General features: G+C 35.0%; 1 protein-coding gene across 1 annotated transcript; it reads right to left on the bottom strand.

Annotated features, from left to right (window-relative positions):
• On the bottom strand, nt 1-27,800 carry RASSF9 (Ras association domain family member 9). The gene is made up of 2 exons (XM_021687654.2): nt 27,754-27,800; nt 1-4,812 (listed from the first exon to the last, which is right to left on the bottom strand). Exons 1-2 carry the CDS (start codon nt 27,798-27,800, stop codon nt 3,552-3,554), a joined length of 1,308 nt encoding a protein of 435 aa, XP_021543329.1. The 3' UTR covers nt 1-3,551.

Genomic DNA, 27,800 nt, shown 5'->3' with positions numbered 1-27,800 from the left:
AAGGGTACAACTATTTCTTTTATTATTCTGAATTAGTTACACTTGAAGAAATTACAGATAGTTTATATTTGTTACATCAGGTTTATTAAACCAATCAGGTAGTATGAAAAGAAATAGCCTAATATTAAAAAAAAAAAAAATCTGTATCTGGATTAAAAGGTATTCCTTTTGTCAACTAGAAAAATACATTCTAAATAAAACCATAATCCTACTTTGAAAAACTATAAAATGCAGCCATAGAAGTATATTTTGTCATGTACAGTAGGTGTTTAAATAATATAAAAATAAAATTTTAATGGATTAGAATAGCTTCTATACACTGAAACCATTTATTTCTTTGAGTTAGAAAGAGAAAATAAAATAGATATTTCATTTAGGATATTATTTCAAAGTTATTTTGTGTCTACTACTTAAAATTCAATTCTACAGAATATATATTTTTTCCTACATGCATATAATGCAAAGGAAAATACCGTAATTTAACTATTGAGAGGCTTTTAAAAAGATAATATTTGCATTGCCTTAAATCAGTAACTGTGATTTTAAAAATAAAATAAAAAATTTACCAATTTAAAATTTTTTTCAGAGCACAAAGATTTAGTGCCTCCCCTAAAGAATTTATAAGTAGAATTACTTTTACCATTTTAAGTCTGCTAATATGCATATTTAATAAAATGCATGAGCATCATAGAAATAATTTTTAAAATGGTTGCAGCCTTCTAAAATTTAGCATTTCAATTCAAAAACTTGGTAGGGGCAAAGAGGTAAGGAGGTCGATTGGAGGGATTATAGTTAACAAGATAGAAGACAAAGTAATGAAACATTAAAAAAATACATTGGGGAGGGAAGTTAGGTAAGTACAAAAATAAATATAAGCTAAGCCGTAATATAAGTGCTCCTCTATGAAAAGTACACCTGAAATAGTTGTGGGCTCAGAGATAAGATATTACACCTGATTGAATGGAATAAATGTTTAATAGAAAATATAACATGTTAAAAAGACAAAATGGGTAGGTTTCCGTGTATGGCAGATGGAGGGAAAAAGAGGCATTCCAAGGGGGAGGATGAACAAGGTACAGTCTATGAAAATCTAAGTTGTTACAAGAAGGAAGAATAGTCAGCTTTGGTTTGCTACTTCTAGCCGCATATAGCAATTTCATAGTTAACCTGTTAGGTTACTCAAACATTTATAAACACTTTAAAGATTCTATACATAATTAAAACATTAAAGCCTCTATCAAGTTCTATATTTATAATTCAGATTCTCACTTTAATAAAGACTAACTCAGTATCCAGAGATGAGGGCAATTGTAGTTAAGTTTTATATCTGTATTAATATATTACTCTAAATTAGAGATTCAGCATGGTAAAAAAAAAAAAAAGAAGAGATTCAGCATGGTAACTGATGATTTCATATTGTAACAAATCAAAAGCACAAATAGATTTGTGTAAGTAAAGAACAACTAGAAATTCTAAAGTGTGTTTAAAAATCAATGATTCTGCTTTCTGAAAAGAGTTTTTAACATAATTTATTGTAAAAATATAGAAGTAGTCCTTAGAATGTATCACTACTTAACTATATAAAGGCAGAAGTTAATTCAAAGATTCTAAAATGAAATTATCTGTCCAGTCCTATTTCTTATCAGAACCTCTTTCAAATTCAGATAATTAATCAAATTACATAGCAGATAAGTAATGTTCTTTTCATTATTTTCTCACTAAGGAATAACCCAAAGAGATTGCTTTCACTTTCGGAAAACAACATTGCAATTGGTTTATCATTGATGATCGTCTGAATTTAATCCCCAGTAGTGAACAATGAATATATCAATAACTTGCCTTATTGCTGAATGATTTAATGTGATATTTGGCAAAAAAACCTTCCCTTTCTCAGATGACTATTCAATTCCCTTTTAATTTTTTAAATTAAACCCATGTTAACATTATTACTTACTCTTTATCACTATCTTTTCCCTGGAATGGAAATTTCTACTTTCTTTACCAGCCAATTTCAACTAAAGCCTTTAGCATTATCTTGGTGCAAGAAATGGTAACACAGATGCTCTCCAAAGTGAAATACTGAAACATTCTAAATATCTTCTCAAAGATTGGTGAAAAGTCTGGGAGATGGAGAAATGAAAAGGTCGATTAAGAAACTCAGTTAAAACATGCACTACAGTAAGCATGGGAATAAAAGGGAATAAGAAATACTGAAATCTTCACCAATATCCACATATTAGAACTAAGTAAAATAATATTCTTACTTACATGTATGCTGACATACAGGAAAAGTGTCAGCTAAAGAAAAAATAAACCACAGTGGTGTTTATTTAACAGTACAATAAAACAATAAAACTAATTGTTTACAATATGATTACATCATGTGTTCACTGGCAAGAAGCAAAGAAGGGAGAGAGGGAGGAAAACGTCAGGCAAAATCAAGCCTCGTCTGGCACTAAAAAGAGCATCACTCAAGGTGAGATCTAAATAATCTGTTCAATTTGTTGGATATTTACTAGCATCCTTGGGGAAGGAGTGTGGGTCAGAGCCACATTTTTTTAGTTTGCACCTTAGATGAAGTTTTACAAAGACAATCCGAATTCCAGTGTAACAGAATAAAAGGTTTTTGTCCATGTGAGTTCCTCTCTATAGGTTCAGAGACAAAATGCTAATACTAGGGTATACAGAACTCTATTTTACTCACACAAAGGACCCCAAGTTGCCTCTCTTGGAGCCTCTTTTGTAGGCAGGGTGTAAATAAACAGGACTGTAACCTGTGATTTTCTCTGTAACCCACATCATGCCTCACTCAAAAAATAAACCTGCACAGACCATTTGTTTGATCAGATGATTTGCTTGGTCAGAGAAAGCCCAGGCATCATTCTTAGTAACTTTAGCCTTCTTTAGAAAAATTGCTGTTGTATGTAGCAATTGGCCCTTTCTCATCTATACCCCTATTCAATCCACTGCTGGAATTTGTACATGTCCCAGTGGCAGCCCTTCCCACTTCCTGTCGTCTAGGTCTAAACAAGTAGAGGGGTCCAGAAAGTGACAGAGATGATGTACATTCTAAGTATCAGTGAGAAGAACCAAGACTTGAATTAATACAGTTACAGTAGCGTAGCTGTCATGTACATTACAGACTTAAAAATTCCAATGATACAGCTTTGAAAAAATATATTACAGCACATTTTTAATTTTACTTGTTCATGTATCTAGTTTTAATATATTGACTGCAATATTAAGAATTAGTTTTCTTTGTGTAAATCATTTCTCCCAGAAGCTATAAGAGATTATAATTCCCATCAAATCATTTCTGTTATACACCTGCAAGCTCTTTGTGTTGCATTCCTAATAAACAGCTCATCGTCTGAACTTGTAATAATTGGGTGAGCTTGGAACTCTTAAATCAAAAATAAACTTTCTCTAGTTTTTTTAACCACTGAATACTTAACATGATTTACATCATTTTTCAGAACGTGACATTTAAAATAAAGTTTCCTATTAAGCAAACATGAACACGAAAGTAGGTCAGAAACAAGCCGTTCGAATTATGTTGACAATAGCACCACGTCTCTTCCAGTTGTTTCCGAGTCCTGACTATGGTTAGAGCTGATACCAGTGTCCGAATCTGTGTCATTTGTATACAAGTTAAATACTCTTTGAGTCAAGGAAGGAACCTCCCCACTGCTGCTGGGGACCTCACATTCCTTCCCTCTGTTTTCCTTTAGTTGGCATCCATCTTTGTTGCTAATATGAAGTGAATTGAACTCCTTGGCCAGGAATTCATACTCTTTTGCTTTCATCTGAAGCAATGAGTCAGTGTATTTAATCTCTTTCTGGATGCCACTCAAGTGAGAGTGGATTTTCAAACCAGCTTTCATGCTTTTCTCCAAATCACACTTAACATTTTCTAAATTAGAGCTTTCAAGCTCACTTGTAGCGGCCCCTTCTGCGTCTTTGTTTATCTCTGTGCAAACACTTTTTACCTCTTTTTCTATTTCAGCAGAGAGCTTATCAATGAGCATTCTGTAATATGCTAATCTTTCCTCCAGGTGTACAATTCCATCACTTTCAGTCAGGTCGTCCAGAATCTGGTTTTCATCAGAAGGCAAGTCCAGCTTTTGCTCAACTTCACTGAAACTAGGCATTAAATATGCATCCTGGACATAATTTTCTCCATCATTTTCTACCCTATCAAGGTGGAACTTAGCTTCACACTTTTCAATTTCCAGATCCAGCTCTTTCATTCTCTTGACTTGCTGATGAATAGTGTGGTCCTGGGAAATAATCAGATGAACTAAGGTCTCCATACTATCTCGATCATGGGAAACTGTGTCCTGCTTAATTTTAGCCAGTTTCCGGAAAGTTTTTCTGACTATTCTTTTTTGTTTATCTGGTGGTAATGTCTTCATGTAATTTGCTGGACTGAGTTCCCACACTTTTTCCGTGTTTTGCACTAATTTGGCTTCAGCGGTCCGCCACAATGGAACTGGAAGGAAAGCATCTGCTTTAACCAAAACAAATTGCATATTGGGCTGCTCATCTCCCCAAGCTTTCCAAAGCTTCAGGATTCTAGTTAGTGGAGGAAGAACCCGTTCCGAGCCTCTCCACTTTTCTATGATGCAGTAATCACTGGGCTTCCCCAGCAGAAATCGTTTCTCTCCAAATGTAGCCTCATGTTCCTCAAGCAAAGCCTGGATGACATCAGCCGAGGTGGTGCGTTTAGTTAACCCACAGACAATCTTCTCTTCTTGGCAAACCCAAACCACAATTTCCTTCTCTTCTGAATCCATGTCTTTAGTGGGAGATCTGAAAGAAAAACAAAGTACATTTTATTTCTGTCATCACCTGTGTAAACTCAGAAACACGGTTTAGCTTTTTAATACCCTTTTCAGATTTTATCCTTTATCAGAGATGCATTTGGAGGCTGAGACTACACGTGAATCAGAAGTTTTACTGCAAGAAAAAAAGATCAAGGAAAATATCTTAATTTGCTTTTATTCCCTAGTGGGCTCTGGAAAGAGCAAATTGTCATCCAAGACAACTGAGGCTATTTTATCTATAGAAGTCAGCCACACTATAACTACAGTCAGAACTGCTAGAGTTAAGACAATACTCAAAGTGGAGATGAATAAGAGGAGATAAAATAAGACAGTTTTTGCTGGAGCCTTCAGACTAGACAAAGACCACGGAAGCATAGGTAGGAATGGTGGGATGATATTAGAGTCATAGGGCTAAAAACAGATCATTATTGAAAACAGTCATACTTTTGTTCAACAAATGCTTATTACACACCAACCATGTGCCAGACATGTCTGAAGATACTAAAGACACAACAGTATACAAAGGAGAAGACAACACAGATATAAATGTGTAATTATTATAATAGCAGGTAGTGGTAAATACTAAACAGAAAATTAAACAGGATGAAGGGACAGAGAATGACTTGGAAGAAAGAGAAGTTCATTTTATTCAGAGTATTTAGGAGAGACTTCCTCTAAGAAGATGACCTTTGAATAGGGGCATAAGTTTTGAGGAGGCCATCAGAGACCTAAGGGAAGAATTCTAAGAGTGAACAGAAGGGCAAGGGTCATGAAGCATGTTCTAGAGACAGAGAGAAGGCGAATGTAGTTGGAGGCTTGGGGAGGGGTGGAGTTACTGGAGGGAGGGAAAGGTCAAATGATAGCTGATGAGATCTAGCAGAAATGCATATCCCATGATTAGGCATTTGGATTTTGTTCTAGTTTTAGTGAGAAGCCATTAGAAAGGCTTAAACAGAGGAGTTATGGTTAAAATTATGCTTTAAGTATTCCTGGCTTGTTTAATGGAATGGACTGTAAAAAAAAAAAAAAAAAAAAAAAAAAAAAAAAGGCAAAAGCAGAGACAGGAAGGCTTAGTTGAAAGCCTAGCGCAGAGATCTAAGGCGAACTGCCTTGACTAGGGTTTTTAGCAGTAGAGGTATTAGGAAGTGGTCAGAGTTGGGACATATAGAGAAGTAAAGACTTGATAGTAATTTCCTTTGTAGCAGAGAGGGATAGGGAAAAAAAAAATCAGTTTTCTGAAGAAAAAAGAGCCATAGAGGTAGTAAAAGAAACAGGGAAGTTCCGTGGTTTCTGGGCCATACCCTGTAGAGAATTTTTAAGATCACATTTCCATCATGAGTGTAAGTCAAATTGACCATGTCTTTCATAATATCTCTTTAAAAGAATGTTAAGAAAGAAATGATATAGGGGCGCCTGGGTGGCTCAGTTGGTTAAGCGACTGCCTTCGGCTCAGGTCATGATCCTGGAGTCCCGGGATCGAGTCCCGCATCGGGCTCCCTGCTCGGCAGGGAGTCTGCTTCTCCCTCTGACCCTCCTCCCTCTCGTGCTCTCTGTCTCTCATTCTCTCTCTCTCAAATAAATAAATAAAATCTTTAAAAAAAAAAAAAAAAAAGAAAGAAATGATATAAAGTGAATTATAATCCAATATGATTTATGGAGACAAGATTTTCAAGTAGTAATTGGCTTGTTGTGAAAGTTACTTTACATAGCACCCTCAAAGCATATGACTCCATGAAGCATATATGGAAGAAATTTTCCCTGGTTTCTGGAATATTTTAACACTTAGAATTTATAGTGTTTATGTTTTAGTACCAATAGTGACTAATCCTACATTATTATCTTTATTTTAAACGACTAATTATTGCACCTTGGTTATTGACTTTCCTGAGGTCGTAAAGTGACTACTAACAGTGAAAGGACAAATCAATGACACCAAATAACAAAGAGTACCCAATAAAATTTAGATATCCAACTGTACCAATATTTTATAAATAATTATCCAAAAAGTCCTAAAGGGCTGTGATTGTTCTCTTATAAAAATATTTAACATTTACACTACATCAATCAATCATCAATCAATAAAAATATTTAACATTTAATGACTCAACTTTGAATAATGTGATATTTGATAATATTTACAACTCATCACTTAACAATTCTAAGCAACAAAAACATAGGTAGAATGTAGGGCAACAGAATTATTTTCATATTTAAATTAGTAGAGAAATAGGACACAAATACATTCTAAGCAAAAACAAATAAGTACTCAAAGTAACTCATACTAACTACTGTTTGTGTTATGGCCGTACAGCACACATTACCTCTAAATTAATCATTACCTTCATCTGTTTTGATCATGCCTATAAAATACTCAAAATTAACAAACTTTCTTTTTACTTTATGCAGTTAGAAGTTTACCTACTAAATTGCATAATTTAAAAAGAAGTAAACCATGCCCTGTGCACTTACTGTATATTAAATTATAACCATTTCAATATGCACTTTTTATAAATAATGGTAAAAATAACAAAATTGAGTAACTGTTGCAGTTATTAACCTTATAACACCAACAGCTATTACATTAAAACTAAGAACATAGGACATCTTTATTTTATGCTATTTTTTAGTATTCATGGTTAAACTCTAAAAAAACCCTACTAAAAAATACTAGCACGGAAGATTATAACCATCAGTCATAAAACATTTAATAAATAAAACTGTTCTAAGCTCTGCATATATCAAGTCATTTAATCCTCACAATTCTGTAATGTAGGTAATAATATTATCACCATTTTATTGATAAAGAAAATAAAGCACAGGGGTTTTTAATGATTTGCCTAAGGTCACACAGTTAGTGGTACATTGAGGATTTAAACCCAAGCAAGAAAGCAGGTTCCATAGGGCAGTGCTAACCATTATATTGTAAAAACAAGTTCATGAGTTTGATGATTGTCTTTTTAAGATTTTTTTTTTAAGTAATCTCTACACGGGGGTCTCGAACTTACAACCCCAAGATCAAGAGTCGTATGCTCTACTGACTGAGCCAGCCAGTGCCCCTAGTTTGATGATTTGGATATGTGGATTAAATTGGAAAAAAAATAATAAAATACACTACTCTTTTAAGAGGAACATTATTATATAAATTTGCCTTTGATAGGAATGGAACTCTAATGTCCTGTTAGAACACCAATTGGTCAAGGGAGGACTTTTCCCAATGGACAGTCACGGAAAGAAGTACATAAGAATGTATTACTGTCTCTATCTTTTCCATATTAATCTTGTTCTTACTCAGATGCAGTACTAAAGGATTTCTGACAGGTCTGGGCACCTCCGTTGGCTGACAAAACTCTCTTTTATAAATATACATATATATATATATATATATATATATATATATATATATATATATATAACAACGCCTTACTGTTGTTTTCTTAGAGTAGTCCCTATGTCCTGTTCCATTTTCTGGAAACATTAGTTCTGGGTCTGTAAGAAAGGATAACACATGACCTACAACCTCTTCGGCCTTACACTGTAGTTGTGAAGAAGACTGAGGAACAGAGAGCAGGGAATCCTTTGGTACCCTACGTAGAATAATAATGATTATGTACATGACAAGTCCCCAATACTTCCATGCCCCTACCCTAACTGGGACCTTTTTTGTTTGGGAAGGATCAAATGCTTGTCTATTGTGGCCTCCCATAGATATCTGCTACTTTTCAGCTCATGTGGATAATGTAACCCTAATGGTCATTAAGCACAACCTAAAAATAGTATTATTTCCACATTATGTATGAGAAAATTAGTGCCTTAATAATAACATCACAGTCTGACTGGTTCCAAACATTTTTTTTAAGTCTACCTTAAGCTACTTTATATTTTCTGAGTCAGTTATCTCTAAATATTTTGAGGAAATTTTACAACCATCATTCAAATCAGATAATTTTCAAAAGTTCTACCCCTTGATTGAATATGTTTAAAAGTAATGACCAATGAATTTCCATAATCTTCCATACCTAGTAAAAGATTCATCATGTTTAAATTCTACGTTTTAAACAGGCTTCGGATTTTGAAAACTGTATTTATTTTGTAGTATGGCCCCAATTGAGTCTCTATCCATTCATTTCCCAATCCTCTGTACCCTTCACGGTCATACTACAATATCTGACTCACATGTTTCATAAAGTTGCTGCAAATATCATATAAGAGAATGAGTAAAAGAGCTTTGAGAATTGTGAAAAATGTACTAGGTAAATATAGGTTATTAACACTAATAACAAAATTACTGTTATTTAATACAGAGAGGGGTGTAGTGTTTTTAGTATGTTCATTCAGTAATCTTATCGACCTTGCTATAGTAGTTAACAATATTATTTTACAAATACTTTCCAACATGTCTCACAATATTTTTTCACCTGTTTTAACTCATCAGTTTTTTGCATGTGTACTTCCAATATGACATAACTGTTTGGCTAATAAGAGACACTTTAAAACATCATTAATATAATCTTTGGATCACAGATGAGCCGAGAATGCTTTTAATCTTTCTCTGATTTATAACCCTCTGATTTTGATTAAAATTGTGCTAATGAGGTTCATTACACTATATATATTATTCTACAGCTGTTTCATTATTCCGTGTTTACCTTTTCTGGAATATCATCAGAAAATTAAGATTTATATGCTAAATAAAACATTTCAACAACATGTATTAACATCACTTATGGGTACTTTTCCATATTTACTCTGAAATAATAACTGAAATTAAATATTGGACTTCTTGCATTCACTCTATTGTCAATCAGGAAATTGAAAATATTTCTCCGTTGATAATTAATTTTAGTAACACAAAAACAATGACACAGAATTAAGTTGAGTTGGCTTGTAATTACAAATGCAACGTTCATACACTCAAATATTTCTTCAACACACTCCACTGAGTAATTATGGACAAAGCATCAGGGAATAAATTAAGTATCCAAATCTGAAGTTTTAAGATAAAAAAAAGTATTTACTAAGATATTACAATGCCAAACTGAAGATCTCTGAAAGCATATATTTACTGAAAAAAGATTCAGTGTGAAAGCAGAGAAAAATGAAGATAAATGGATAAACTTTGGCCATCTTTATTCAGTTGCCCAGAGGAAAAGGGCATTGAAGTTGGGGTACAGGGGAATAAATTGAAAGAGTAACATTCATTCCTAGTATATACTAGACATTAAAGTTTAATTGAAATTTGACATATGAAACTTACTAGGACAAATATTTTATATGGAAACCTACTTTCTTTTTTTTATTTTTTTAAATTTTTAAAAAAGATTTTATTTATTTATTTATTTATTTGAGAGAGAGAGTGGGAGATAGAGAGAGAGCACAAGTAGCGGGGAGAGGGAGAGGGAGAAGCAGACTCCCCACTGACCAGGGCGTCTGATGCGGAACTCGATCCCAGGACCCTGGGATCATGACCTAAGCTGAAGGCAGAAACTTAACCGACTGAGCCACCCAGACATCCTGGAGGCCTACTTTAATAACAATAAGAATCATTAAAATGATAAATTGTTAATTAATAATTACATTATAAGCTATGCTTCTAAAGCCCAGTATACAAACACTAGAATGCAATCTATATACATTTATGGAAACTAATTTGAACCTGTGAATGCATTTTCCACAGAACCTCTATTACAACTATTTTGGAGGTCAGCCCAGAAAGTCTGATACTGACACAATCTGGCTGCTATGTATAGGAGTGACTCAAAACGAAATGCTTTTATTGCTTAAGTCTCTTGGGAACCATATCCCATGCTTAGAAATTAATAGTGAGAACTTTTCCAGTTCCAAACTATTGGTGGCACCTATGCCTGAACATTGCGATGGAAGGATCCATCAGATTGAAAGATGAAGAACTATGCAGCTTTGGGGGCATATCTGAGTCCTGGTCCTTTGCTCAAAGACTGTTCTCTGTTTCCTTCTTATTGCTATTAGCTATTTTTCAAACTGGAGAGTCTCTCCTTCTAAACCAGTGGTTCTCTACCGGGGGTGATTTTGCCCCCCGGGAGACATTGGACAATGCATGGAGACATTTTTGATTTTTATTTTAGAGTCCGGGGGTACCACTAGCATCTAGTGGCTTGAGGTTGGGAACATAAATGTTCTGCAAGGTACAGAATGGTTTCCTGGTAGTAAAAGCTTATAGCCACAAACGTCAATAGTGATGCAATGGAAAAATCCTCTTCCAGATATACAACAAAATATATGTCACAGCTTCACCTTTACCCTTTTTCCTTATAGCTTCTGGAGAATTTAATACTAAAGTTTATGAAAACAAAAATAATAAACAAGGGAGACATTTCCAATCTCAAGTACTCTAAAATAAAGGATGAAAGTTGGCATTCTACTTAATGGAATACAAATGCACTTTTTTTTTCTCCTTTCACCCCACAGCCTATGTTATGTTTGTTATTATTAATCCTGCCCAACTGGATTTTCCTCTGTTAATCCCAGAACTGGTCCTAAGGAATGCTGATGTTCCTATAGGGTTAATTATAGTTTAGAAAAAAACTTCCATTCATAAACTAGTAAATCTTTCTTTTCCATTAAGAAACAGTATTTGAGTAGCTATGACATGACAGAAATGGTCAAGAGATCAGGGCACTGTCAGCCGTGTGGGGGGGGGGCGGGTTGGGAGTCTCCAGAAGGGGTTTTCGTTGAGCTTTTCTCTTACTACTTTACAGTCTATTCTGCCCTGAAAGAAGGGACAAAGACCAGAATTAGGAATAGACCCAGAGTTTGGGGGAAGAAGAGGCCAAGACCTGCAGTCTTTACAGGATGAAAGGGAAATTCCCAGAAACAACCGTGGGAAATGAGGGAAAGCATCTCTAGTGCCCAGGCAAGGCAGGGGGTGTTGTAGGCATGTAAAATATGCCTAGAGAAGTCAGAAATAGCCTTTAAAACTACCTTAGAGATAAAGCTACACTGAATATAACACTATCTTGTTTGGATTATTTAGAAGATACTCTGGACTCAAATACTGTCCAGAAGTCACCATTATTCAAATTAAATGGCAGACGACACTATATTTACAAATCTGGTTATTTGTGCTGATTGCTGAATACAAACCAAGGGTTATGAAGATTCTATATTTTACTGACCTTTGGCCAAGCTATGATATTGTCATAGTATGTTTTTTTCCATGAAGTTGAAAGTAAATAAATGCTTTTCAGTCAAACGTCTCATTCCACAGGGAAATGAGAACTGTCTCCTTAGTATTTTAACTCATAATACAATTTATTCCCTTCAAGTTATTTATTAAACCTCAAAACGCATTTATACTCCTCAAAAGATAGAAGTTAATTTTATCCTGCTATCACTATGCAATTCAATGTCATAGCAAGGAACACAACTAGAATTGATACAATATGAGTACATATGTAATTCATTTTTGTGTCCTGTATTCTGATAAATGAAATACAAAATAGCAATACAGAGGAAAAAAACTTAGTCCCTGCACAGATTCTGGTCCAGCAGAAAGCAGATTTTAATGCCTCATAATATATATTTTTTTTATAGAAAAGATAGATGGGTATGAAGTTATGAAAACCATTCTTAGGCAGTTCTTTCTCAAAACATCTTGCCCAGGGGCGCCTGGGTGGCTCAGTTGGTTAAGCGACTGCCTTCAGCTCAGGTCATGATCCTGGAGTCCCGGGATAGAGTCCCACATCGGGCTCCCTGCTCGGCAGGGAGTCTGCTTCTCCCTCTGACCCTCCTCCCTCTCATGCTCTCTGCCTCTCATTCTCTCTCTCTCAAGTAAATAAATAAAATCTTAAAAAAAAAAAAAACATCTTGCCCAAATAAGTAATAACTCTCACGGGTATGATGTCCAGTCAAATAGAACCTTCAATGTATAGCTCACTATATGTGGCACTCATATTAAAAACATACCAGTAAATAATACTGGGAGATAGAATAACCCAACAATGCAAGTTTCAGAAATGATGAATGGTAATGGGAGCTACAAGACAATAACAAGGAAAGAAATTTGGTTCAGTATATTTATCTCATGCTCAAATCTGACTACCTTGTAGTAATTCACATTTTCTTCGAACAAAAGCATATAAGTCATTAAGGACATTAAAGAATAAAGATAAAAAATAAAAAGTAAGTTTACCAATTTAAGTTCTATACCAAAGGTTATAAACTAATATTTGAGTTTACAGACCCAACTCTATGCTAATTATAAAATTTAAAATGCTGGGGATGCCATAATCAGTTTCGATGCTGAACATTTAAATCACATGTTACAACTGTTTTCAAACAAAAATATTATACTTCCAAATTTAATAGCATCTTTTCCCAATAATCAAAATTATCACAATACAACTCAAAATAGTTTTGCTAATAAATTAGTTACCTTCATCATTATTATATAAGAGAAAAATTTATATTTTGTATATGAATGAGCAACTTTGTAAGAGTAAAGGAATGACCCAAACACAAATAGAAATCTAGAGACAAAATTGGGTAGGATAAAAACTTAAATGTACTAAAAAAAGAAAAGTTCTATGCAAATTAACTGAATCCATTCCAAGTTAGTTACCTTCCAAATAAATTGTCCATTTGGAATTATGGTATATGAGCTTTATAACTTGCTTCAACAATCATTAATGAAACTCTAGTTTTAGCAAATGTGAATAAATGCTGAGGATAAAATGATATAGAAGATAAAATGATCCTTATGTTCAGGAATTTGTCATATAGCTCGGAAGGAGAAAAGCTACGCTTAGGAAGGGAGATTCTAAAAATTCAGGACCACTTAAACATTATTGAAAATCATAAGATAAACTCTGAGCAAATGTGCTATAAAATTCCCAAAAATAAAAAAAACAAACAACAATAATAAAACTTGGGTCATAATAAATAATAATAAAAACATAGTAATTGACCTCAATGTCAATTCATTCTCCAGTCCTATAACTCTTTGTAGAAAGTCTGATTAAATAAAAGAGCCTCAAGAGATTTAATTCAGGGCAATATGCTGATTTAGATCTTCTCTGTAGGAGCACTTGACTGGCTCAGTGGGTACAGCACACAACTCCTGATCTCGGGGTCGTGAGTTCAAGCCTCCTGTTGGGGAGTGAGTTTACTTAAAAATAAATAAATAAGTAAAAATACTTTAGATCTTGTCTGTAAAGAAGACCCCTTCAAATTGTGACTTCACATGATTATGTGTGGACCTGGTAATTGAAGGACAGGTATTTAAAAAGTAGTAAAGTGTGTGTGTAAAGAGGTACAATTGGATAGTAGTTCACTTTGTTGAATGCTTAGTATGTGCCCACCATTGTTCTAAATGCTTTATATACATTAACTCAGTTAGTTTTCATCACAACCCTGCCAGATAGGTCTTATTGTTAAACCCATCTCATAGATTAGAAAACTGAGGCACAAGAGATTAAGGATTTACACACACACACACACACATATAGAAAGCACTAGTTTTATGTTCTACTAATGCCAGTTTAATTTTCTAGGAAGTAAGCCAGGTATGCAGATTAAGAAAAACCCTCTACATAACATAATTGCAGGGTAGCTATAATACATAAATCTCATAAACAGAGAAAAGGGAAAGGAATGTGTAAAGAATGTGTTTATTGGAGACAACTGGGGGTTAGGTAAACTAAGCTTATAGTTCAGATTCCAGAAATTGATTTAATCAAACTGTAAATATTTAACATGTAGTATTTACCAGATAAAATGCTGAAGAAATATCTAATCTCATTGGAAATTCTTATGCTCATTTCCCAGTGTTACCTATGCCTGGCAAATACCTAGTTTCCTTGTTGATTTGTACTTTTTAGAGAAGTATTTTACAACAAACTGCACATACATTTATTAAAGGAAAGTTACCTAGCCTGAATATTTAGTTTAATGACAGTTGTAGTTATGTCAGCTATTAGCATGAGTTTTCTTGTGGGCAGCTAAGTCCATAATTGGTTTTGCCTACTTAGTAGAAGATATTCCCTAATGATGGTGATTTTTTAGCTTGTATCTGCCTGCAGCCACTTACTCTTCCCTCTCTAAATGTATTCTGAAATATGCTGGCATATTTGAATGGCACTAGAAAAATGTAGGAATTTGCATTATCCAGTAGGATAGCTGAAAACACAAGATGAGCTCCTTTTCCCCTGATTTTCACTTTCTGAACATAGTCTATAATAAAACATAATAAAATGTGACTTCCAAATGGAAGCTTCATCTGAAATAATCAGCTCTTCACATTAGTTGCAAATAAATTACCTAAAGAGCAACAAAAAATTTATAACTTATAGAAACAAGAATATACCAGGGCCTGCCATGTCATTTTGTTTAAAAAAAAAAAAAAGGAGTACTTGAAAATATTTTGGATAATAGAAAAACAGTGGTCATCCATGTCAAAAGCATCATACGTCCTTTTGCCTTCCCCAAACCTGAAGCTTTTTCATATGCTCTGAATCTCACAGCCTCCACCTCCTCTAGAACTTTGCTTCAAAATGTATCCCTTATTAAACTCTTTTTATCCTCTACCTTTTTCTCTGGTCCTTCCCACTATCCTGCCACGTTGTAACTACTGTTATTTTGACCACATATTTGCATCAACTATCTTTCATTCACAAACTCAAATACCAATCCACGCTCACTTTCTTTCATTAGTTCTTCTCTTTTCAGTAACAATAACCTACCATAAAGTGACTCCCCCCACCCCACCCCCAACACATTTCTTCTCAGGCTTGTCAGAGATCTCCGAACTGCCAAACTTAGCAGCCATTTCCGGAATGGATTCGACTTGACCTCTTTGTAACATTATGCTCTGTGATTTTCCTTCCCATTCTTGCAGCGATCCATGTCTTGACTTCTGGATTTCACCCTCTAAGCTTCTTGCTTTACCCTGCTAGCTTCTCCTTCACAGATCCTGCATGGACTTTGCTTCCTCTGTATATTCAATAAATGTAGGTGTCATGCAGGGTGGCCAGATTCTTTTGCAGCTCCTTCCATCAAGAGATGGAATCCATTTCCTCCTCCCTGAATAGACCTTGGGATTTGCTATGGCCAGTAGCACATGGTGAAAACCATGTATGCAAGTTCTGAAGTCCAGGCCTCAAGATATCTTGTAGCTTCTGCTTTCTTCCTCCTGGAATGCCATCCTGGTACTGCTGCTTGATGAAAAAGCCTGAGATGAAAGACCACATGGAGAGAGACGCCCAGCCATCTCAGTAGTCCCCTCTGAACCTAGACCTCAGCCAACCCACTCTCATTGAGAAAGCCTAGGTGAAACCAACAGAAGAACCACCCCCAGTTTACCAGCAGAATCAAAACAAACAAACAAGCAAATAAACAAATAAAAATTTAAAAGTAACAAAAAAATTAAAAAGAAGACAAATAACAAGTTGTTTTCAGCCACTAATTTTGGGGATGTTTTATTATGCAGTAAGTACTAACTGATACCAATGGCATCCCCCAGTTTCCTGTGAGTCATTTCTTGTCTCATTAAACACATTTTGTGGGTGACTATAATACTGTCCACAACTTTATCAGCCAATTGTATGCTGATATTCCCAAATCTATATATTTTGCCCTTGAGCTCTAGACCTGTATTCACAAACTCCTTTTTTGCATGTTTACTTCATATTTACATTGTATAATACACAGGAACCTCAACTTTGACTGATCAAAACTAATGCATCATTCTTTTCTCTCATATTCCAAACTATTCCATCTCCTGATTCCCCATCTTATCCAATGTGATCACCGTCCCCCCATTCTTTCTCTCAAGCTTGAAAACTGGGATTTTCCTAGGTCTTTTCTCTATGTCATCCCCCTTTAACAACCAGTCAGTAAGTCTGCTTTATTCATTCTCCCAAATGCCTTAAATATGCACCTTTATGTCTATCAACACCACTATGATTCAGACAACTCTCAGTTTCACAACAGATTACTGCAGTAAGCTATTAAATATTGTCTTATAAACTTTTGCCCACTTCACATTTGTGCTCCACAATATTGCCAGGCTGTCCTTTTTAAACTGCAAATCTGTCTGTATACCTTCCTTGATTAAAATCTTTAAATGGTTTTCAAGTCCTTTTTAAATCTCTCTCTCTCTCCCTCTCTCTCTTCTCTGTCTCTGTCTCTCCCTCTCTCTCCTGTTTTCTCTCTCTCTACTACCTACTCCTAGGACTCCTTCCATGATCTGATTCCCCCAAATCATAGCCAAGTGCTCTGTAGTATGCACGTTAATATGGACATAACTAGCTATCCCTGACTTCTTGCTGATCTCTGATAACTCCGAGGGCTGTCACATATATCAAGCTTTGGATTTCTAGACTGGATTGAACTACATCTGCCAGTTTTGTTTTCATCTGGGCCTTTCCTGTAACTTGCTTCCTTGCCTGAATTACTCTTTTTCCCTCTTCTTTCATACTCTTCTTTAAATGTCCCTTCTGTTAGGAAAATTTCCTTACCTTCTCTGAATAACCCCCTTCCCTCCACCCCAGATGGAAATGGGTGCCCTTTCTTGATGTATTCAGTGATAGTATTTTCTACCTTTCTTTTTTCTAGTTTTCCAGTCAGGTTCTGGACTGAATCTTTCATCTTTGAAGCCTAAGTGTCTAACATAGTAGATGGTAAATGTTTTTTGGGTTTTTCTTTCTTTCTTTCTTTCATTTTTTTTTTTTTTTTTTTTGCAGCATGGAGGTGAAGTGGGTTTGGGGAAGTAAACAGAATTTTTCAGTTAACTAGGGCCTGGTAGTTACAACTGTTCCACGACCTATTTTTGTAAGTAAAGTTTTATTGGAATACAGTCATGCCCATTTAATTATGTATTGTCCATGGCTGTTCTCATATTATATTGACAAAGTTGAGTAGTTGAGATAGTGACATTATGGTTCAAGAAACCCAAAATATTGCGGTGCCTGGGTGGCTCAGTCATTAAGCGTCTGCCTTCGGCTCAGGTCATGATCCCAGGGTCCTGGGATTGAGTCCTCACCGCATCGGGCTCCCTGCTCAGCGGGAAGCTTGCTTCTCCCTCTCCCACTCCCCCTGCTTATGTTCCCTCTCTCACTGTGTCTCTCTCTGTCAAATAAATAAATAAAATCTTTAAAAAAAACCTAAAATACTGATTATGTGTCCCTTTCACAAAATGTTTGCTGACTCCTGACCTAGATGATTTACCTGCACCAAAAGTCTAGATTTTATTATCTAACTAAAAAGACATTATTTAAACTCCCATATCTACATAATTCTATGTAGGGGATAAAAAGGTGAAAATCATGTGATCTTTAAACAGGAGAAATTTATAATCCCCTGGAAGTGATGGCCATGCTTGGAAGTCATTTGGACCAAAGGGAATGATTAAAGTATCACTAAAAGGATGGGTGCTAAATGCTTCATGGAGACTGAGTGGGTTTAACATAGGATTAGTCAGCTTGAAGGCCCTGACTGGGAAACCAGTCTTTTGTCTTCAAAGCCCTGTTCCAGGTGCAGTATGCTCCATATTAATCAGTCGCATATGGATGTCAGGAGGTATCAGAGTAGGCTGGATGAAAGGCCGCTTTCACAGTCCCATCTCAGGTGTGGTGTGTCTAAACACCAGGTGCTTGGAGGTGGAATATTTGGAAGCATACAAATTAGACCTTGAATTTTTCACTCTTCACCGGATGTTCTTCCCTCCCCAAAATTACCTTTGCCATTCTTTCTGTTCTTCATGATGATACAACAAAGTTCCCAAGCTACTCAGAGCCAAAGTTATAGTTATTAATGACTCTTTGCTTTTCATCCTGATATTCTCTACTGCCCTACCCACTCATTTTTGAATTCCTATCAGTTCTGCCCCATAGTGACTCTTTTAACAATAATCACTATCTGACATCTTGTTCTTTTATTGTTTGTTTGTTGTCTGCCTGTCCTTCCCTGCACTATCAGTTCAATGAGAGCAGACATCTTGACTATCTTTCTCACTATTTCATCCCCAGCACCTAAAATAACGTGTGGCACTTATTACAAGGTAAATAAATATTGAGAGTTGAATACATGAATGTTATTGATATTTTAAAATGCCTGCCTTATATTTTAATTATTTATGTATGTCTGTGTGTCTCCTAATAAGCAAATTCCTTAAAAGCATGATCCATATCTGATTCATCTTTAATCTTTCATCATCCCCCCCTCAGATGTGTGGTTCATTTAATACTTCTGAATTAAAAAAAAAATCATCAAATAACTACCATCTTGAGTCGGCACGCAGCAAATATATGTAAGTCGATGCCAAATCTGACAAAATGGGATAATTGATGAATGTTTTGTTTTTAGAAGCTAAGGCAGGTAAGTGAGCAGTATTGTAGTTATGTTCGTACCGTGGACAGTGTTACATAGCACAAGCTGTCATTTCACTTAATCCTGGAAACTGTGATCACAGCAAGTTCTCCTAATTCAAGGTAGAACCACTAATGATCAACATTTTCTTAAAAGGTAATTTAGTCTAAGTCTCATGCCTCTTATTAATAGTTCTAGAAAGAAATTCTTTGGCTTTCACTACTGGAGTAGAACAGGCGGTCAAGAAGCCAAGACTAATGCTTTGTATTCTTCTGCTAAAAAGTGCCTGACTTCCCACACTATTAAAAAAAGATGGAATCTCAAAGGTCCAAGATAGCCTCATAAGTACTTTTCCTAATTGTGTACAACTCTTTTCATATGAGATTGCAGTCATTACATATCTACCCTATGGAAACACTCATGGTTTTTCAATAGCATCTCTCACGGCTTCTGGGCAAATGTAAGGTCCTTATGTGCAGATCTAAAAATAGGCTTTACTATGAAAAACTGTGGTCTCCCCAAACTAATGCTCTGCTACTGGATCTTAAGTCCCTCAGTTAACCATACTGCAGGGAATTCCAAAAGGATTGAAAAATATCAGCGTAAAAGAGGAGCCTGAGATTAACTAAAGGTATCTGAGGTGGCTATAAAACCTTCCTAGTCATTGGTTGAGAACAAGCATACACTGTGCAAGTATATTAAGAAGCCGTAGCCACAAAACTCTTATCCATTATATACCCTAAGTAGTGAGCATAAAAACTTGCTAAAGTTGGACCACTACCTGCATTAATAAAATTAAAATTAAAAATGTCCACAAAATAGAACAACTCAGTTTTATGAACTGATAAATTGACCAATCGTTGACTGTAAGTCTAATACTGCTATATAAACACATTCTTAAAATTTTTTCCGTACACTTCCTCAATTGTAAAATTATTCTCTTTTTTTCAACCAACCCAACCAAGAATATGGATTCTTGCCAAACTGACCATATTTCTGCCTGCTTCTCGATCCTTATCTTTTGATTATCCTATCTTAGTCAGTCTTACCATTGTGTGATTCAGCCCCCTCCCACATCTTTTTATACATCTTATTGTGTTCGCTACTCTTGTCCAAGCCTGTCACCTAACTGTGGGAGTTTAATAATAAATGCTATCTAATTATGATGATGCTCCTTTTATTTTTTCTTTACCTTCATGTATTCCTCTGTTATATACTTCTACTTAGAGGCAATCAAAAACATTTATTGAGCACCTACTGTACAAAGGAACAGCCTTATTCAACTGCAAGAGAGTACACTCTCACCTTCTTAATTGCATCATAAAGACTGTGATTTTACCTACCCTGTCAAAGACAGTTTCCCATGGAAGAGTGATTTAAAAGAAAGTTCATGCTTGAGATATTTAACTGCAGTGTTGTTCTCTCGATTAATTTAATCTCTTAGGAATGAGGTTGTGTCTTTGCATGTCTGGTACAATACCAAATACACAGTCTACCAGTCCTAAAGAACTAAAATAAAAAGATAGCTACTCATAACATTCATAAATTTGTATTATTAAACTTAAAATTGTGCATAGCAAATAGCAAACACTCAATAATTCCTAGATATTATAATTTATAAACTAATCACATCTTCTAATAAATGGAAATAAACACATTTGGCTTTTACCATAATGCTACCTTTTGTGGTAGAAGTTATGTGGCAATGCATCATGTTTTAAGTAGAATTAAATTATACACCAAAAATCTATCTTTTAATTCTATTTTTAAAAGTTATCTTGAAATGGTAAACAAGCAAGACAAGAGAATTAAATTCTACTCTGCAGAGGGTATTTTAGAATCATAGGACCTTAGAAATTAAAGGAACTTTAAAAATCTAAATCAGGGGTGCCTGGGTGGTTCAGTGGGCTAAGCATATGCCCTTGGCTTGGGTCATGATCCCAGATTCCTGGGATCAACCCCCCCCAAACCTCCCCACCCCCCATCAGGCTCCCTGCTCAACAGGGGAGTCTGCTTCTCCCTCTCCCTCCCCTGCTCTTGTGCTCATTCTCTCACTCACTCTCTCTCTCAAATAAGTAAATAAAATCTTAAAAAAAAATAAAATAAAAAAATCTAATTCAATCTCTCATTTTATTAGACAAAGACTAAAATATTTAAATTATGTATCCTTTCTTTTTCTCAAAACTCCCCAAGAACACACAAGGAAATATCCTTTAAACTATGGTAAAAAACAGGGCATCTGGGTGGCTCAGTTGGTTAAGCGACTGCCTTCGGCTCAGGTCATGATCCCGGAGTCCAGGGATCGAGTCCCACATCAGGCTCCCAGCTCAGCGGGGAGCCTGCTTCTCTCTCTGATCCTATCCCCTCTCATGCTGTTTCTCTCTCTCTCTCTCTCAAATAAATAAATAAATAAATAAATAAATAAATAAAAATATTTTAAACTATGGTAAAAAACACATTGCCAAATTGTTAATGGTCTCACAAATTGGTTAAAAGAGGTGTGAGGATTAAACCTAAAAGCTGTCAGAATTCAAATATTTCATCAAGATCCAAAGCTAGTTTTGTACAACACTGATAGACTCATTCTAATCATATTCAGTCATTTACAATATACCTCTTTATATCTACAGAAGAAAAGAGATTAGTGGTGATGTAGAAGTTCTGAGTTGAGATTTCAAAGACCAAAATATCATACCATGTTTCAATATTAAAAACTTAGATATACTTCATAGCATTTCAATCCTACAGGCCTGAACAAGGAGTGAACATTTATTGAGTTTTTATTACCATCCTCCTAGTACTGTGCTGTCTTTTAAATATAACCAGATTTAATCTCATACTTGATGGTATAGGATTAACTCTATTTTAGAGATGAGAAGACTAAGTCCTCAACAGGCCATACAGAACAATGGTGAAGTGCATGGATTCAAATCCTGTCTCTGCCACTTATTTATTGTTGCCCTGTTCTGTTTCTTAATTGCCTCAAATGTAAAATAGTACCTTCTTCACAGCATTACTTAAAGTATTATGTAAATCACTCAGAACAGTGGCACATGGTGTTATAAGAAATGTTAGCAGAGGTAGATTTACTCTGAAGCTCGTGAAACTGAAGCATAAGGTCTACCTCATTTGCACAGTTGTCTTCCCCAGAACGACCTTAGTAATACTTTTATTCATAATTGTGTATTAAAGAGCAACCCTCCTCTAATTGTCAAGCTTGGATTTTCCCTTGCATGCTGTTATTATTGTTGTTGTTGTATTAAAAAGATTAAATATTTGCCCCAGGGGACACAATTAGTAATGGCTTATCTGAGATATAACCTAATGTCTGCTGGAATTCTTAACCAAGATATTTTTGTTTCTTTCTAGAATTTTCCTTTGTCTCATGAACTATAATTATCCTATAGAAGGAGAATAAATCCTCATATCATGTAAGAAAACAAATATTTCCTAGTCATATTTCCCTCTTATCACAAAAGAAGGAGGAGATGCTCCACAGTTAGGAGTGGGATCTATAGTAGCCATTCACCATCATCTGCCAAACCTCATGATATACGTGGTTGCACTCCAGGAACATGAAGGGAAGTAAGAACATGTCTTGAGAAGATGAGTTACCCTGCTTCTTGGTTTGTTTTCTATCAGAAGCTCAGTAAAGTCTATTTGTCAGATATGGTCCTTTACCATTTGAAAGCAAGAAGGAATGGAGCCTAAGAGCAGGAATAATGAGAGGTCAACCTTGAATTTATGGATTCATTCTTTAAGTTACTTATGCATCCACTCAACACAAATGTACTGATGTACTCTGATCCAAGTCCTGTATGGGGACCAGGTGTATTTGAAGAGTATATGTTGAATCCATTTATTCGATCAGCAAATATTTGAGAAACTACTCACTGATTACCTAGAAAGGAGCAAGATAGGTAAGGTCCCTGCTCTCACTGGGTATACTCAATGAGAATTTTTTTTATAGATATCTTAAGTCACTTTATTTATAAAGACAGAGGCCATTCTAGCCTGCAGATATAAACCTTTGAGGATAACTTTCCTTGTTTGCTAACATATTTAATACCCATTGATCATTCTTATTCTTGAAATATCTTGCTTCTCACTGCCAGTGCTGAGCATGAACCCAGGATTCTATTCCATGTACAAGACATAATTACTTTGCCCTTGGGTGACCATTTACATTAGTAAGTTTTCTTAAATGATAACCAACAAATAGGCAAACTTTCTCTAGAAGGTGTAGAATTACAACAGGTTAGACAGGAATGGAATCACAATCTATTTTTTTAAAAAAGGAAACGTTTTATGTGTTGTATATGTTTTGCCAGAAAGATGTCTTTAAAAACTCCTAAGCAAATATACATTACAGAACATTAAAGCGCAGAAGCATGTTGAACTTTTTTCTTTCACATATACGTAGTACAGATAACATATTGCCTCATTTTAGGAAGCCAGTATGCTAGAAACAAAGAAATTCCTTATCAAGGACTGGTATTCACATACTCCTGGAAGAGGTAAATACATGCTGCTACTCAACTTTATTCTATTTTCAGAACTAAAATTAAAAAAAAGAGAGCCACATTTTTGTGAATTTTTAGAGCTATTATCAGATCTCCTGGAACTACATACCAATCAAATACCATCAAAGCTTTATAAGTTATGCAGTCCAGGTAATAAAGATGTTCTGTAAATAAAATTGTTAACCAGCTACAAACTTTTAAACTTTTTTTTCAAAAATTCCATTTAAGAACCTTTCACCTTGACATGTTTCATGAATTGAAATAGTACATAATACAATATCTTATGTAGTGGATTTTTAAGTTGGCTTTAGTCATTTGAGTAACAATTCAAGATTTAACCTAAAGCTCAATTTCACTGTCTTCAGGGCTCTTGGTATATTTTTGCCAGGGACAAAGCATTCCAGTCATTGTTCCTAATGGGCTGTCTGCTGCCAACTAATAACTACTTAAGTTACCAAGTATCATCAGGGGAAATCTCTTTCAGAAACTTCTGGGAACTAAAAAGATGTACATACTCAAATATCGTGCATTTCTCAATCCATTTTCAGGAACATTTTAAGTATTTATTTGAGGTTAGACAAAATAGTACATGATAATTTCCCATTCTGCAGAATTCACAAACTACCATACTTCTAATTTCAGAGAAAACATCCATTTTGCCAGCAAATTTTACCTTAACCGCAAAACTTAATTCTTCCTTCTGATGAAGCATTTGTGGCATTGTTACTACAATTAGAAAAGTTTAAAAGATTAATTCTGATCATAAATATAAAGGATCTTAGATTGGCTCCATTTCTTTTATTTATATGAAAGTTAGAAATGAAAAGCATACAAAGTTTGTGCACCAAAATACTATCATTCATGACCATGCATTATTCTCAAATTCCCCAAAGACTGTTTCCCCATTTTTTAATTTAAATGTTTCTTAAAATTTAGAACAGAATATCTAGTGGGGTAGGATTAACTTCGCGTCCAAACCCATAAAATTGTTTGTCTATTTCCTTGGGTTTTGGATTATATCAAATGTCAACCAATCCTTTATGAGGTCTTCACTTTTACACAATACCAACAGAGCTCAGATGATAAATAAGAGAATAAAATAGCAAAAATATTTTTATAATTTAATTTACAAAATTATATAAATAACTGTATCACAGGTCCATAATATGCTAGGCACTGTCCTAGGCATAAAAACACAATGGTGACTAGACAGATATGGCACTGCTCTCTTTAAGCTTTACAGCTTGTATTTTCTAAAAGAATTTATGCCCCATACTTGGAAAAGACAGAGAATAGATGCAGAAAAGTTCAATAAACAGAGTCAAAATATTAATGCCTCAAATTCCTACAATTTCTTCTAGTAATCTATATTTTTTCCTGCTGACAAAGATGCAATTATGTTCAAGTAGCTCTTTTACCTGTATAAATTATACATCACAAGACACACAAATGCATTGCTCAAATTCTTCCCTTGCATTCTACAAGGATTTTTATACTATATATTTGAGGAATGCCTTAGCTGTTATCAGATACATGTTTTACCATCAATCACATTTACTATCAAAGGATTAATCACTTGTCATTTAAGGAAAGATACTTAATTTCAATATGTCCAAGTAAGATTATTTAAATCATTATGGAACCCGGTAAACAAGATGGGACTTAATCATGTCACTAAGTTTCACATGTAGTTTCACCTTTGAGAAGGTGCAAAAACAAAGCAGAACAAAACAAAAATACCTCATCTATAGTAATACTGGACACTGAAAAAATAAATATACATTAATTCTATTTCAATACACCATGTGCTTATGTACTGCTCAGTTTGAGACAACCATATTTTTCTCTCTCCAACCACTGCTGTGGCTTACAATTTTTCTTAAGGATGGAAAAATACAAATTTGTAAAGGGAAGCACTCAATTATTAGAGCAACTTACACATATCCTCACTATTACCACTTTCATCAAAACACATTCATAATAAAACATCACCACTGGGAACACCAATCCATTTTCTCAGAAAAACTTGAAATACTGTTAAACTCCTCATTTTTTAATGTTCTTTCTTTCCATTTTTTTTCATAATTTTGCATAAAAAATGTCATATTAAAAACTGTATACAGCACCTCGGTGGCTCAGATGGTTAAGCGTCTGCCTTCGGCTCAGGTCATGATCCCAGGGTCCTGGGATTGAGCCCCATGTCTGGCTCCTGGCTTGGCGGGGAGCCTGCTTCTCCCTTTCCCTCTGCCTCTCCCCCTGCTCATGCTCTCTCTCTCTCTCTGTATCTCTCTGTCTTAAATGAATAAATAAAATCTTAAAACAAAACAAAACAAAACTGTATACTCACCTCCCTGAATGAAAGCTAGTTTTATGGGTAGATGACACAGGGGCAGAATTGAGATAATATAAGTGGACATGTACTTCCCTGAGGGAAACTCACGGGGGTGCACACAAAGTTATACTGAACTGTTATCTGGCATACCAATGACAGAATTTTAGAATTAATAATAATCAAAATCAAAACAAAAACACACATACATGAAACAACCCTGAACTACAAGGGTATATTTAGAAGGCTCAGCATGCCAGAAACTTAATTTGTTTTATAAGACCACGAACTTTCCCCAAGTAATTTTTATATATTTCAATGGCATTTAAACTAACACACTTCAAAAATAATGCTACTGCATAATCATTTAAAAAGTAGTAAAGCTTTTCTATTGGCAAGGGAAGCCTTTTGGGATTATTTTTTAATGCACAGATACCACTAAAATACAAACCTATTTTTAATAACAATCACTAACATATTTTTTAAAGAATATCCAGACATATTTATTTTGACATATAGTTTCACTAATTACCAGAAATGTCGTATTTGTGATACATTACCAAATTATTAGCAAATAAAACTGGCTTAGAAAGTTTCATAGTTTTTGTTTCTTAGGCAAACTTAATCAACTAAATCATGAATACATTTGGAATGAATTAAAAACAGAATTTTTCAAGTAGACATTTATGCCCAAAATGTGGAGATTTACTTTAAAATTCTATCACCATAAATTATCATGCAGACACTTTAAAATAATTGTGTCATTTCCTACCATGTAATTGTATGCTTTTAAATTTACTCTGAGTAAATTATGACAAGTACTAACAAGCACGATGGAGAGAAGAGTTATGGAAAAGCCCTTATTCCAAAATAAATATGCTAATAGAGTAAAGCCCATATCTAAAATTATCCACACTTTGTTTTAGCATATAAATGTAACATTTGGGGTGTTAATAAAATATTTAATAGGACTGAAACACACATACTGGCTCAAGAAAAATCTCTGTGTGTGTGTGACACAGAGAGAGAGAGACAGACAGATAGAGGGAGAGAGAGAGAGAAAGAGAAAAACATTTATTTACACATTTACACTATGAGCACTGCAGGCTTGAAATAGCAAAACAAATCAAAATTGTAGTAATACGGATTAAGGATTCAAGCTGCTTGAATCCTCCTTTTGTGCCTAAAACCACCTAAAGCTCTCAAAGATATTTGAAACAATCAGTTCACCTAAGTTTGTCTACAGAGTATTTTCACTTTGGGAACTTTCCAGGTTTCAGGAATGCCCCGCTCTAAGGGGGAGCCAAAGCATTGTTTCCGGATTGTATCAGCAGCTGTGTTTTTTGTTCTAATTAGTGGCTAATAAATTCTAGTTATATCTCCATCACAATTTTAACCCTTCCTATAACATGCCAAAATTCTGTGTCAACCAAAATGAAATTTGCCTTCCCACTACTCTCAAATATGCAAGGCAACACAAAGAGAGATTTTGGTGATGGTAGCTGTGGAACCGGGACTGGCCAAAGGGGGAAACAAAAATAATCAAAAGAATATATATATTTTTTTCTTTTCAGTGATCCTCCAGGTGGAATAATATCCTCGCCAGCTGAATATAAATACAAAACTTCATTCCCTAGGGCTTTTCCCCCAAGAGCAATTTTCATCAGAATCGAATTGCAGCAAAACACCTACTTTCACACAGAAGCCCCCCCAGGACACACACCCTGGACTTTACCTGTTTTTATGCCGAGTCTTTAGCAAGTTTCTTCCAAAGGGAGCCAT

This window comes from Neomonachus schauinslandi, chromosome 5 (assembly GCF_002201575.2).
Source record: "Neomonachus schauinslandi chromosome 5, ASM220157v2, whole genome shotgun sequence".
NCBI classification, from domain to species: Eukaryota; Metazoa; Chordata; class Mammalia; order Carnivora; family Phocidae; genus Neomonachus; species Neomonachus schauinslandi.
The sequence above is the reverse complement of the archived record's forward strand: the minus strand, read 5'-3'. Positions and strand labels throughout refer to the sequence as shown.